The sequence below is a fragment of the Phocoena sinus genome, chromosome 1 (assembly GCF_008692025.1).
Source record: "Phocoena sinus isolate mPhoSin1 chromosome 1, mPhoSin1.pri, whole genome shotgun sequence".
NCBI lineage: Eukaryota > Metazoa > Chordata > Mammalia > Artiodactyla > Phocoenidae > Phocoena > Phocoena sinus.
The window spans coordinates 8952862-8965198 of record NC_045763.1 but is presented as its reverse complement, the minus strand read 5'-3'; the positions used below and the strand labels follow the sequence as shown (position 1 = coordinate 8965198).

Sequence of the window (12337 nt, the reverse complement as noted above, 5' to 3'; positions counted from 1 at the left end):
TCACCAATGCCCACTATCACGAAGGCAGCCACCCCATTGAGGATGCCCAGGTACTGGATACCAAAGACCACATGGTACAGGAAGAGTGCCACCAGGCAACTGAGGCCGATGCTGGCAATTCCGAAGAAGGACAGGAACACTGGGCAGGGCAAGAGGCACAGGGGACGGATAGAGTGGGTGGACCCAGAGGAACGCACCTCTTCAGTGTCCCTGGCCCCTGCTGGGTCCTGCCTCACACCCCCCCAACCCCAGGGAGTACCTCTACCACCCCACCTGAGCCCAGCACAGTTTTCTGCACCCAGAGAAGGGGCTGGGCAGGAGGGCTGAGGGGCAAATGAAGCCATTTTTGAGTAGGTTCATCTTTGCAGAACTTGTCTCAAGTGCTAGTGGGGAATTATTATATATTTACATCTGTCACCCCAGTAGACTAGAGGTTCCATGGGGGTAGGAAGTGTGTCTGTGATGTTCACCATGTGTCTGGATCCCTGGCACCTTAGAGCATCTGGCACATAGTTGGTGCCCAGTTAATATCTGTTACATGGATGAATGAATGTCTTTTCCATTTTTGAAGGTATGACCAATCTCTCATTCACTTGAGCAACCGAGAGTACCTACTGTATATGCAGAAAGAAGCAGCTAGGGTATATGGGGAGACGGGGGTGGAAAAGTAAACTGGGGGACTAAGGGCAGCTGACTGGGACTATAGAACAGGCTACAGAATAATTCATAAGGTGTCCGATACTCCAGACTCCCCAACACTTATCAGCAAGTTTATCGGCAAGAAAAAGATGGTCAAAGGGAAAAAGGTTCAACTGTGGGAGGTCATGGGGATGGGGGCCCTTGGGCATGGCCCAACCTGCCTCTGAACCTCAGTCTACCTGCCTGGGGTTAGAAGGTGATGTCTGAGCACCCCTCCCCCCACCAGTTCTGACATAGTGGATTCAAGACCATTTCTGGCATTCCTGAGCAGGAAGGCTTTGTCCAGAGAGAAGCACACTGGTAGAAGAGAAGGGGCTGGCTCCACGCGGGGCTTTTGAAGAAACCCTACCTGAGCAGGAGGTGAGAATGTAGACGAGGGCGGCAATGCAGCTGCTGCTGATGAAGGCCAGGAGCATGTCATTGTTGAAGGTTCTGCGAACCTCGTAATCAAAGAGGTCCGTCCCCCCATACAGAACCTGCACTTTGCTGAAGGAGGGAGGACACAGAGAGAGGAAAGACGGAGTGGATCAGAGATAGAGGACGTCTGGGAGCCATCCATCTCACCAGTGTCTCTTTACCTTGGCCGTACATTATGATCACCTGGGGGACTTCCAAAACTCCTGATGTCCAGGCCATACTCTAGACAAATGAAATCAGAATGTCTGGGGTGGGACTGAATTATCAGTGAGGTTGAGGCCACTGCTCTACACAAATAATAATCAATTATAGCCAAATTCTATGTCACCTTCCAATTCTCAATTATCCACAGCAAAATTCTAAATTCAAACCAGCTTCCAGATGCTGTTTTACACCGCAAGTGTGCATTTAACAGCAGTTGTTCTTAATAAGTAAAACTTAACCGAGCTGGTCAAGTTGGGCTTTAAAATACAAACAGGAGTGAGATCTGCTTCTGGCCAAGATGGAGTAACAAGGTGAAATCTAGATTTACCCTCCCAGTGAAACTAGTGAAAACCATAAGAAAATACATGAGACATGAGATAACAAAGAATGGTGATCTCTGAGAGGTGAGAAGCAAAATGGACCCTATGCTTACCCTGACTTACTGGCTTGAGAGAGTTTCCAGGCTTCACTGCAGCCTAATATATGGCTTAGTGACTTCTCAAAAGAGGCTGAAAGTTTTCCAAACTTGATGAAAACTATAAACCCATTGATTCAAAAGGCTCAAGCAATGGACCCCAAGCCCCCCAAAATGATGAATAAAACAACAACAATGCACATCATGATCAAATTGCTCAAAATCAGTGACCAAGATAAAATCTAAAAAGCAGCCTGAGGAAAAAGATGCATTACACACAGGGGAACAAAAGTAAGGATAACAGCAGATTTCTCTTCAGAAACAATGCAAGTGAGAAGACGATAGAGCAAGGTCCTTTACCAACTGGGGAAAAAGTCAACCCAGAATTCTATACCCAGAATTCTATATCTTGAAAAATATATTTCAAAAACAAAGGCAAAATAAAGACTTTTTCAGTATACAAAAGCTGAAAGGGGGCTTCCCTGGTGGCACAGTGGTTAAGAATCTGCCTGTCGATGCAGGGGACACAGGTTCAGCCCCTGGTCCTGGAAGATCCCACATGCCGTGGAGCAACTAAGCCCGTGCGCCACAACTACTGAGCCTGCACTCTAGAGCCCGGGAGCCACAACTACTGAGCCCGCATGCCACAACTACTGAAGCCTGCACACCTAGAGCCTGTGCTCTGCAACAAGAGAAGCCACTGCAATGAGAAGCCTGCGCACCACAACAAAGAACAGCCCTCACTTGCCACAACTAGACAAAGCCTGCACACAGCAACTAAGACCCAACGCAGCCAAAAATAAATAATTTTTTTTAAAAGCTGAAAGAATTCATTTCCAGTATACCTACACTACAAGAGATGTTAAAGGAAGTCCTTCAGGCAGAAGGAAAATGATTACAGATGGAAATATACATCTACACAAAGGAATAAAAAGGACTGGAAATGGTAACAACATGAATAAATGTACAAAATTTTCTTATTCTTATGTAAATCTTTTAAAAAGATAACTGACTGTTTAAAAAGAAATAATAATAATGTGGCATGGGGTTTATAACATATATGAAAATAAAATATATGACAACAATAGCATAAAGGCCAGGAAGAAGGAAATGGTGGTATACTATTCATATATAGTATACACTATACATGAAGTGGTTTAGCATCATTTGAAGATACACTGATAATTTAAGGATGTATACTATAAACCTTAAAGCAACCACTAAACTAAATATTTAGAGCTAAAAAAACCAAAGGAAATAAAATGGAATAATAAAAAATTCTCAGTCTAAAAGAAGGCAGAAGAGAGGAAAAAGGGAACTGAGAATATATGGGACAAAGAGAATAAAATAAAACAGTCTTAGGTCTAACCATATTAACAATGCATTAACTGTAAATGGTCTAAACACCCCAATTAAAAGGCAGAGACAGTCAGATTAGATTTTAAAAAATCAAGACTCAGCTGCCTACAAGAAACTCACTTTAAATATAGACACAAATAGTTAAAAACAAAAGTGCAGAAAAAAATATACCACGTTGACATGAATCAAAAGAAAGCTGGAGTGGTTACATTAATAACAAATGAAATCAATTTCAGAGCAAAGAATATTACTAGGGATAAAGAAAGTAATTTAAAAATGATAAAGGGCTCAGTTCATTAAAAGAATACAACAATACTACATGCTTTGGACCTAACAACAGAGCTTTAAAATACATGAAGCAAAAACTGATAGAAATAATAAAAGAAATAGACAAACCTGCAATTATAGTTGAACATTTCAAAACCCCTTTTCTCAATGATTGCTAGAACAATTAGACAGAAGATCAGTAAGGATATAGAAGACTTGAACAACATAATCAACCAACTTGACTTAATTGACATTTATAGAATACCCCACCGAACAACAGCAAAATATACATTCTTTTCAAGTGCACAGGGAACATTTAGCAAGACAGACCATACTCTGGACCATAAAACAAAACTCAATAAATTTAGAATAACTTAAGTCATACAAAGCATGTTCTCTGACCATGATAGAATTAAATTCAAAATGAGCAACAAAACACTATCTGGGAAATTCATAAATATTTGGAGTCTAACACATTTTTAAATAATACAAGGGTCAAAGAAGAGATCAAAAGGGAAAATTGAAAGTATTCTGAATTGAATGAAAATGAAAGCATATGTCAAAAAGTGTGAGATGAGCTAAAACAATGCTCAAAGGTAATTCTATAGCAATAAACACCGATATTAGAAAAGGAGAAAGCTTTCAAATCAATGACCTCAGCTTCTACTGCAAGAAAGAAGAACAAGAGGAAATTATATATAAAGTAGGTGTAAGAAAGGAAATAATGAAGATCAGAGCATAAATATATAAATAAACAAACAGAAAGATACTAAAGAAAAATCAATGAAACCAAAAGCTAGTTCTTTGAGAAGATCAATGAGATTGATAAACTTCTAGCCAGACTGATCACGAGAAAAGGAGATAAAACACACATGAAAGAAGGGACATCACTACAGTTTTTATAAATATTCAAAGATAATAAGGGAATATTATGAATCACTTTGACATTTTAATGAAATGTCATTTGACAAGTTCATTTGACAATTTCAATGAAATGGACAAATTTCATGAAATATACTACCAAAGCTTGTACAAGAATATAGAAATAACTTTAACAGCCCTATATGTATACTTAAGAATTGAATTTGTAGTTAAAACCTTCCCATAAAGAAAACTCCAGATCCAGACAGTTTCATTGGTGAATTCTATCAAACGTTTAAGGAAGAATAATACCAGTTCTATACAAACTCTCCAGACAACTGAAGAGAGGAGAATACTTTCCACCTCATTCTGTAAAACATTTTGATACCAAAATCAAACAGCGATATTACAAGAAAACTACAGCCTAGTATCCATCATGAACATATACCAATGAACAAAGAATACAAATAGAATCTAACACTATATAAAAAGGATGATAGATCATGACCAAGGGGGATTTACCCTAAGAATGCAAGGATGGCTTAAAATTAAAAACTCAATCAATGTAATTCACCATATTAAACTAAAAAAGAAATACTGTATGATCTCTCTCTAGATGCAGAAAAAACATTTGAGAAAACTGAATATTTCTTACTGATTAAAAAAAAAAAGACATCAGCAAATTAGGAATAGAAGGGAACTTCCTTAACCTGACAAAGGACATGTACAAAAAACCTACATAATTCGGTCAGGGATAATACAGCGTTCTCCATTCTCATCACTTATTCAACATTGTACTGGATGGTCTAGCCAGTGCATTCAGGCAAGAGAAAGAAATAAAAGGCATCCAAATTGGAAAGCAAGAAGTAAAACTGTCTTTATTAGCAAAAGACATAATTAACTATGTAGAAAATCAAATGTAATCTACCAAAAATCTTCTAGAACTTATAAGGGAGCTTAGCAAGGTTGCAGGACCCAAAGTCAATTATATTTCTATATGCTAGCACCTAACAATTGTCAAATGAAATTTTTTTAAAAATACCATTTACAATAGCATAAGAATATGAAATAGGGATAAATCTGATGAAAGACATCATATACACCACATTCATTAGTCATAAGACTAATATTGTTAAGATGTCAGTTCCCCTCAAACTGATCTGTGTGTTTGACACAATCATAATCAAGATCCCAGCAGACTTTTATTTGGAGAAATCGACGAGCTGATTCTAAAATTCATAGGGAAATGCAAAGGACCTAGAATAACTAAAACAACTTTGAAAAAGAACAACAAAGCTGGAAGACTAACACTTGGACAAGACATGGTATAAAGCCACCATAATCAAGACAGCGTAATACTGGTGTGCAAATAAAAAATAGAGCAATGGAACAGAGCAGAGCATCCAGAAACAGACTCACATATATACGGACAAAAGATTTTTGTCCAAGATGCAAAGGCAATTCAGTGAAGAAAGAATGATCTTTTCAACAAATGATGCTGGAACAACTGGATAGTCATATAAAAATAATAAATAAACATCGGCATGTTACAATATATACAAAGTGTTTATAGTGTATGCCTTGCACCATATACAAAGATTAATTAAAAATGGAATATCACAGATCTAAATGTAAAACCAGTTTTAAAGTGATCAAAAGATCTAAATAGTCACCAGTGAAGATAAATGGATGTCAAATAAGCATGTGAACATCACTGGTAATTAGGGAAATTCAAATTCAAACTGCAATGAGATATCACCACACACCTAGTAGAATGGCTAAAATTTTTTACACTGACCATACCAAGTGTTAGAGAGGTTGTGGAGGAACTGGAGTTCTTATACACTGGGTGGGAATGCAAAATGGTACAACCAATCTGGAAAACAACTTGACAGTTTCTTAAAAAGTTAAACACACACCTACCATATGATCTAGTCATTTCACTCCTAGGTATTTATCTAAGACATATGAAAGCACTTGTTCACACAAAGGCTTGTTCATAGCAGCTCTATCTGCAGTAGCCAAACCTGGCAACAACCCAAATACCCACAAACAGGTGAGTGGATGAACAAAAGGTGGCATCTCCACACAATGGATACTACTCAGCATTTAAAAAGAATAAACCATCTACACATGCAACAACATGGATACAATTCAAAATAATTAGGCTGAGTGAAAGAGAGCAATCAAAAGTGTGCATACTATATGATGCCACATATATAAAACTCTAGAAAATGAAAATGAATATACAGTGATAAAAAACAGAAAGTGGTCCTGGGGTGGCAGTGGGAAGGCAAGGTGAGGCAGGATGGAGTGATTATCAAGGGGACATGAAGAAACTTCTGGGGGTGACGGGTCTCTTCATTATCTTGATTGTGGTGAAGGTTTCATGGTGTATACATGGGTCAAAACTAATCAAATTGTAAACTTTAAGTATATGCAACTGGTTGTATATCAATTATACCTCAATAAAGCTGTTTAAAAAACCAAACAGGACATTTAAAAACCAAGTAGAAAAGATCTTTGGATTATCTACTTTGTTGAACTAAATGGATTAATTGATCTTTCATTAGAGTAGAAAACTGCAAGTTCAATCAATTGTTTATTCATTCATTCATTTGTATAGCTTTTATAGAATGCCTTCTAGGTTCCAGGTCCTGTCTTAGTTACTGGCTATAAAAAGACATGGGCCCAAACTTTTAGTTTCAAGTAGAAAGGAATAGCTCATGCAGAACAATATTCTTGCCTATGAACTACTAAAAAGTCAGATAAAATTGAGAAATCATCTGTTTAATGACATTAGAGACTTCCTGAAGCAATGAGAACTAGAGGGCTAAGACTCCAGAAAGCAAAGAACCTACAAAAGGTAAGCTTCCCTTCTACCGCTGCAGTTACCCTAGAGGTATTTGCTGATTCTGAACACAGGCATGAGGCTAAAAATCTAGGCGGGGAGTCAGAAAAACTAGCAGAGCTTTGGGCAGAGACTTGCAGACCAGCATAGCATAAAGCCAGTTTCTTCCTCAGCACTTCTGCCAAATACTGGGGCTGTGTGGAGTATGAGGTTACAAAGCTAAGCAGAAAGGCTCTGAAAAACCAGAGTGGAGATATTTTTAGCAGTTTCGAGAGACAGAGATTAGGGTCTGAAACCTGTCAGGGGAAGGGGCTCTGCAGAATACTCCAGGCTCTCAGTTGAACATCTTAGAGAACCAAGGGCAAACTAGAGGTAGGCTGAGAATTTTCAGTATTGCAAACCTGCCTCGACTTTGTGTAACTGCTGACTAAAAAGGTGATCAGTCACAACTCCATCTGCCTAGTGGAGGGAAGGATAAACTTTCTCCGGAAGAAATAACATCATCTGGACCTCTATGTTTTTATATATAATGTTCATCACTCAGTAAAAATTACCAGGCATACTCACAGGCAGGACCACATGACCAAAAACCAAGTGAAAGAACAGACCACAGAAACAAATCCACAAGTTACCCATAATAACCTAATAACTTAAGACGCTTGTGGTGTTTATAAGGGGCTCAGAACAGTGTGTGGCACACGGTAAGCACTCAATAAATGTTAGCTCTGATTATTACAGTAGTTGCTCAATAAAGAAACGAGGGTATTTCAGTCAGATTCATTCCTCCTGTGCTGGGGGATGACTTGTCAGGGCAGAGGACCAAGAGGCACTGGAGTTACTGCCCTGTAGGACTGACAGATGAGCTATCCAATGGTCTTTCCTGGTGGCGAGAGGCCAAGTTGTATTCTCAGACACACATCCCAAGGGCTGGAGGACGATCAAAGCACCCACTGCCCAAAAGCTCTTTCATATCTCTTAGTTCGTCTCCTCCTAATGACTGCAGAAGGGTAGCAGGAGTCATCATCCCCGTTTTACCAGTATCAGAGGCCCAGAGAAGTGAAGTGACTTGCCCACTATCTCCCTGGATAGTAGAAGCAGAGAGGAACTCCTTATGCCCTGGTCAATACTCTTTCCAGAAAGCCTTCTAGCACCACCTCAGGAGAAAATCAATACCAAAGACCTCCAGGGCAGAAGTTCCTCCAAAGCTGTCATGTTCACTAAACCAACAGCACTGATCAGGAAAAGTGTCCTTTCATCTGTCAGAGTGATGATGAGGATGTACCTGGCTCCGCCCCTGATCTGAAAAGAAAGATCTCCTAGGGAAAAGGTTGCAGGTAAGGGGATCTGGGGTTATGAGAAAAGAACCACCTGGAAACCAATTCCCTATGCTGATACAGCCCTTTCCTGGTACAAACAAGGACAGGGCAGGCACACACCGGGTGCAGCTGGACTGCCTACCTAGTGGACTGCTTGGCCAGCATGGCCACATAGGTGACCACAAAGCTCTGAAACTTAGCCCGCTGCTCCTCTCCCAGCGATCATCCACCGAGTGGTAGCTGGGCAGGGGGTGCGCCAAGAGGATCTCGCTGCGCAGGAGGGAGCTCTTGAGGTTTTCTGCAGAGAGGCCTTCGTCCACATACCAGTAGAACTCCGGGTGAGTCATGGCCAGCTCTAGGGAGCCTGCAGGGGCAGAGGTCAAGGAGTCCAAGGAGCTCAGTGGGTCAGCTCCCAACAACCCTCCATCAGGGTCATCCTGCCCTCCTCAACACCTCACCCCCTTTCTGAGGAAATGGAAAACTGTCCCAGCTTGGGCTACCTCCAGCTGTCTCTAATAGAACGGATGGTTTAGAGAAATCACAGCTGTCCAAGGGGAGAAGCCCCCCAGATATGCTCAGGCGGCTCCCACTAAGTTTACACCTCCGTTTCAGTTTGAACCTCACCTAATTCCAAGGCTCAGTCTCTGCAGTCCTGTAACTCCTTCCCATCCCAGTCCCACCTCCACCTGCTTAGAACCCTGCCCATGTGCCCCTTAAAAGGCAAACCCAAGCCCCGCCTCCACAGCCAGCCTCTGGCCCCTCCCCATCCTTTCTCAAGTCCCATCCCTAACGTACTTCAAACTAATGCACCTTGGTCTTCCTTCAACCCCAGCCTCTCTCCAGATGCCCAGTTCTCTGTAACCACACCCCACCTTCCCTCTAACCAACCTCACGCCCAAGCCCCACCCCAAGCCTAACTCTGGTCACAGCATAACTCCCAGTCTCCCTCAATCCAGATGTGCACACAAACCTCCTTCCTTGCCTCCCTCAGATCCCATCTTACACCCAACCCCAACTCCCTGCCCCTCCTCAATGATGGCCCCCAGGCCTGCCCAGCACTCAGCTCCAGCCTGACTCCACCTCACAGCCAATTCCGACCCCATCCTCCGACCAGTCTGTAAAGTACTGAGTCAAGAATCAAGCCTTCCCTTAACCTCCAAGCCCCGCTCCCAACCTCATTAACCACCCACTTCCCTTACAAGCCCCACCTACCCTCAGCCTCCACCCCTTACAAGCCCCGCCTCCAACCTCCTTCAGACCTGGTCCCTACAGGCCCCGCCCCACCCACACCCAGGGCTGCTCACCCCGGATGTCGGCCAGGTCCTGGCCCATGCCATCATAGTAAATCTTGCCACCCCTCTCAGTGGGGAAGAAGTAGGTCATGAGCGAGCTGGGCGGGGAGCAGTAAGAGTAGGAGCCGAGCGGCAGGTCTTTCAGCACTTCATGGGGCTTCCAGCAGAACTCCCGGAAGCCCGGGTGGTCCATGATCTTGCGCTCAATCTCGTGGATTGTGACCAGCCGCTCACTCGTGAAAATGTTGCGCTCTGCGTCGCCACGTGCCAGGAAAATGAGCTCGATGCGCCAGTGAGCGTGCGTCTGGGTGTTGGCGCTCACATAGGAGTGTGAGTAGTCCCAACGCGAGGCGCCGCGGCGGGAACGGCTCTGATTGGCCGCAGCCGCTGTGGGGGGAGGGGCGCTGGGTTGGCGCCGCCCATTCCTGTCCAGCCCCTGGTTCACCTGGGTTTCACTCTGGTTGGCTGCCAGGCTCCCCAGGGGTGGAGTCGCTCGCCGAAGACGCCCGCTCCGATTGGCTGCTGGCTTCTGAGCGGTGGAGGTGTCCCACAGTCCTGGGCCAAGCTTCAGCGCGGCAGGGACCTGGTACGGGGCCCGGGCGGCCGGCCGCGAGCGATTGCCTGGATGTAGCTGCTGCAACTGCTCTGTGATGAGGCGTTGGAGCGTCTCAGAAGTGAAGTCGGCCAGGTCGCGCCGGTTGCGCCCCCAGGACCCAAACTGGGATTTGAGCGCCAGCGCGAGGGCGTCGAAACGCTGGGAGGCCTCATGGTTGCGGATCTCAAAGGCATTGTAGGAGATGTCAATGTCCAGCGGCGGGTAGTAGAGGAACATGAAGGCTGAAAGAGCCATGGGGATGCTGCAGCCGAGGAAGAGCACCAGCCCCGCACAGCACGGATTGGTGAAGGCCCAGCCCAGTGTATTCCAGAAGCCTGACGCTGGGGGCCGGGAGGGCAAGGTCCAGTGCCACCAGCAACACTGCCCCCCTGCCCCAGCTTGGGGCCCCGGCTTCTGGGCCCTCCTAAAGGCCTCACCCGTTGCTTCCTCCTCCTCTTCCTGCGCCTCCTCTAGCCACACATCCTGCAGCAAGGGGTCATCCTCCGAGTCCATAGCCTACAGGAGAGGGAGAGGGTCAGCAGGCTGCAGAGAAGGAGAGGATGGTGCCCTGTAGCTGCAGTCGCCCACCCTGAGCGTTAACCCTGCCCACTCATAACCAAGACAAATACTACAATGGAATTGCATCAAGCAGGCACTTAACTGAATTCAACCACATGTGTACAAAACAGAAAGAAAAATCCTATTATTTGCCCATCACGTCTCCCAACTAGATCAGGGCTTTCAAGGTCACAGAAAAAGGCGAATCACAGCCCAGTTGCAAACAGAAGAGAAATTCCTCCCCGTGTAAGGGATATTCGAGGGCAATTTTGACGATGTATGATTTCCCAATTTTTGCTGCATCCTCTGATTTTAGAACTCAAAGCCAATGTGAGGTGTGACTTTGCTGCAATCACTTTTATTTAACGAGCAACTGTAAAGGCATCCAAAAGTATCAGGGTAGAAGGGAACGAGCGTGCTCTTCGGAGTCAGACCCTAGTTTGCATCCTGAACCTCAGTCTTCATCTGTAAAACAGAGGTGGCCATCCCTGCCTCACATGGCTGTGGGGCGTGTCAAGGGTGGAAGCACTTTCAGTCTGTGTAGTATATTATCTGTCGCTTGAGCAGATTTCTTTGCTCCTCTCTGGGGACTGTAATGTGCTCAGCCAGTGCCCATGCGGCTCTGCCAGGGCTAGATGCCTGTCATAGTTCTGCTCAAGAACTCTCAATAGCTCTCCACCCCCTCTTTGGGACACTGCAGCTGTGGCCACTGTTTGTCGGGCTCAGACCACTTAATATGCAGCTCCAGGGACGTCAAACCTTTAGGCACAGACAGGGGCCGGGCATCTGTCTCCCCAAGACGTGGGCACAAGCAGCAGGAGGGCCTGGCAGGAGAGGGCAGCCTGAGGACTCCAGCAGGGTGGTCCAAAGGCAAGAGGCCTTCCGGCATCCCCGGGCATGGCCTGTCCCCTTGTCCTGCCTGCCCTCTGTTTGGACGGAGAGAGACTCATTATCCAGTTAGAGGCCAGGCAGTGAGAAGGGGAAGCTAATTATGCCAGCGCTGGCTAATTAATGCTGTCTTTCCTATTAACATTCTCTAGAATGCTCCATTTCAATTAGACTGTCTGTCCGGGAAGAGAGGGGGCTGCCCTCAGCCCAAAGAAAGTGAAGGAGAGAGGGCAAGGAGAAGGAGGGAAACAGAGACTGAGAGATGGGACATGGGAGAGATGCGAGACAGAAAAAGATGAAAACTGGAGAGGGACAGGAGAGTGGAGTTAGGGAACGGAAGAGGAGGGAGGGGGTGCCGAGGGTGGGTGGGAGAGGAAGACTTGAAAGGGAGAGAGGCCTGGAAGGGGCGGGAACTGCTTCTGTAATATTCGAGATTCCTATGGATGCAAACATTTAACTTCCCATTTCTGAGGCCCTAACACAAGCCAAGGGGATGGCTACCTGCACTGAGGCCCAATTTGCTTTAGCAGAAACTTGTGGGAGTGAACCAGAGGCAGCTCAGACTCACCCCATCTCCAAAGGGCAAACCCAGGTCTGCATGTGGAGGTGGGGGAT

At 44.8% G+C, this 12337-nt stretch overlaps 1 protein-coding gene across 1 annotated transcript in view; it reads right to left on the bottom strand.

The window, feature by feature from the left end:
- DISP3 (dispatched RND transporter family member 3) overlaps window positions 1–10789 on the bottom strand; it is a 29384-nt gene extending 18595 nt beyond the window's left edge. Inside the window, 5 exon segments of the mRNA XM_032650944.1 lie at window positions 5–139; window positions 1049–1185; window positions 8532–8602; window positions 8605–8753; window positions 9694–10789. Coding sequence (XP_032506835.1) covers window positions 5–139; window positions 1049–1185; window positions 8532–8602; window positions 8605–8753; window positions 9694–10789 — 1588 coding nt within the window.
- Between the last annotated feature and the right edge of the window lie 1548 nt (window positions 10790–12337).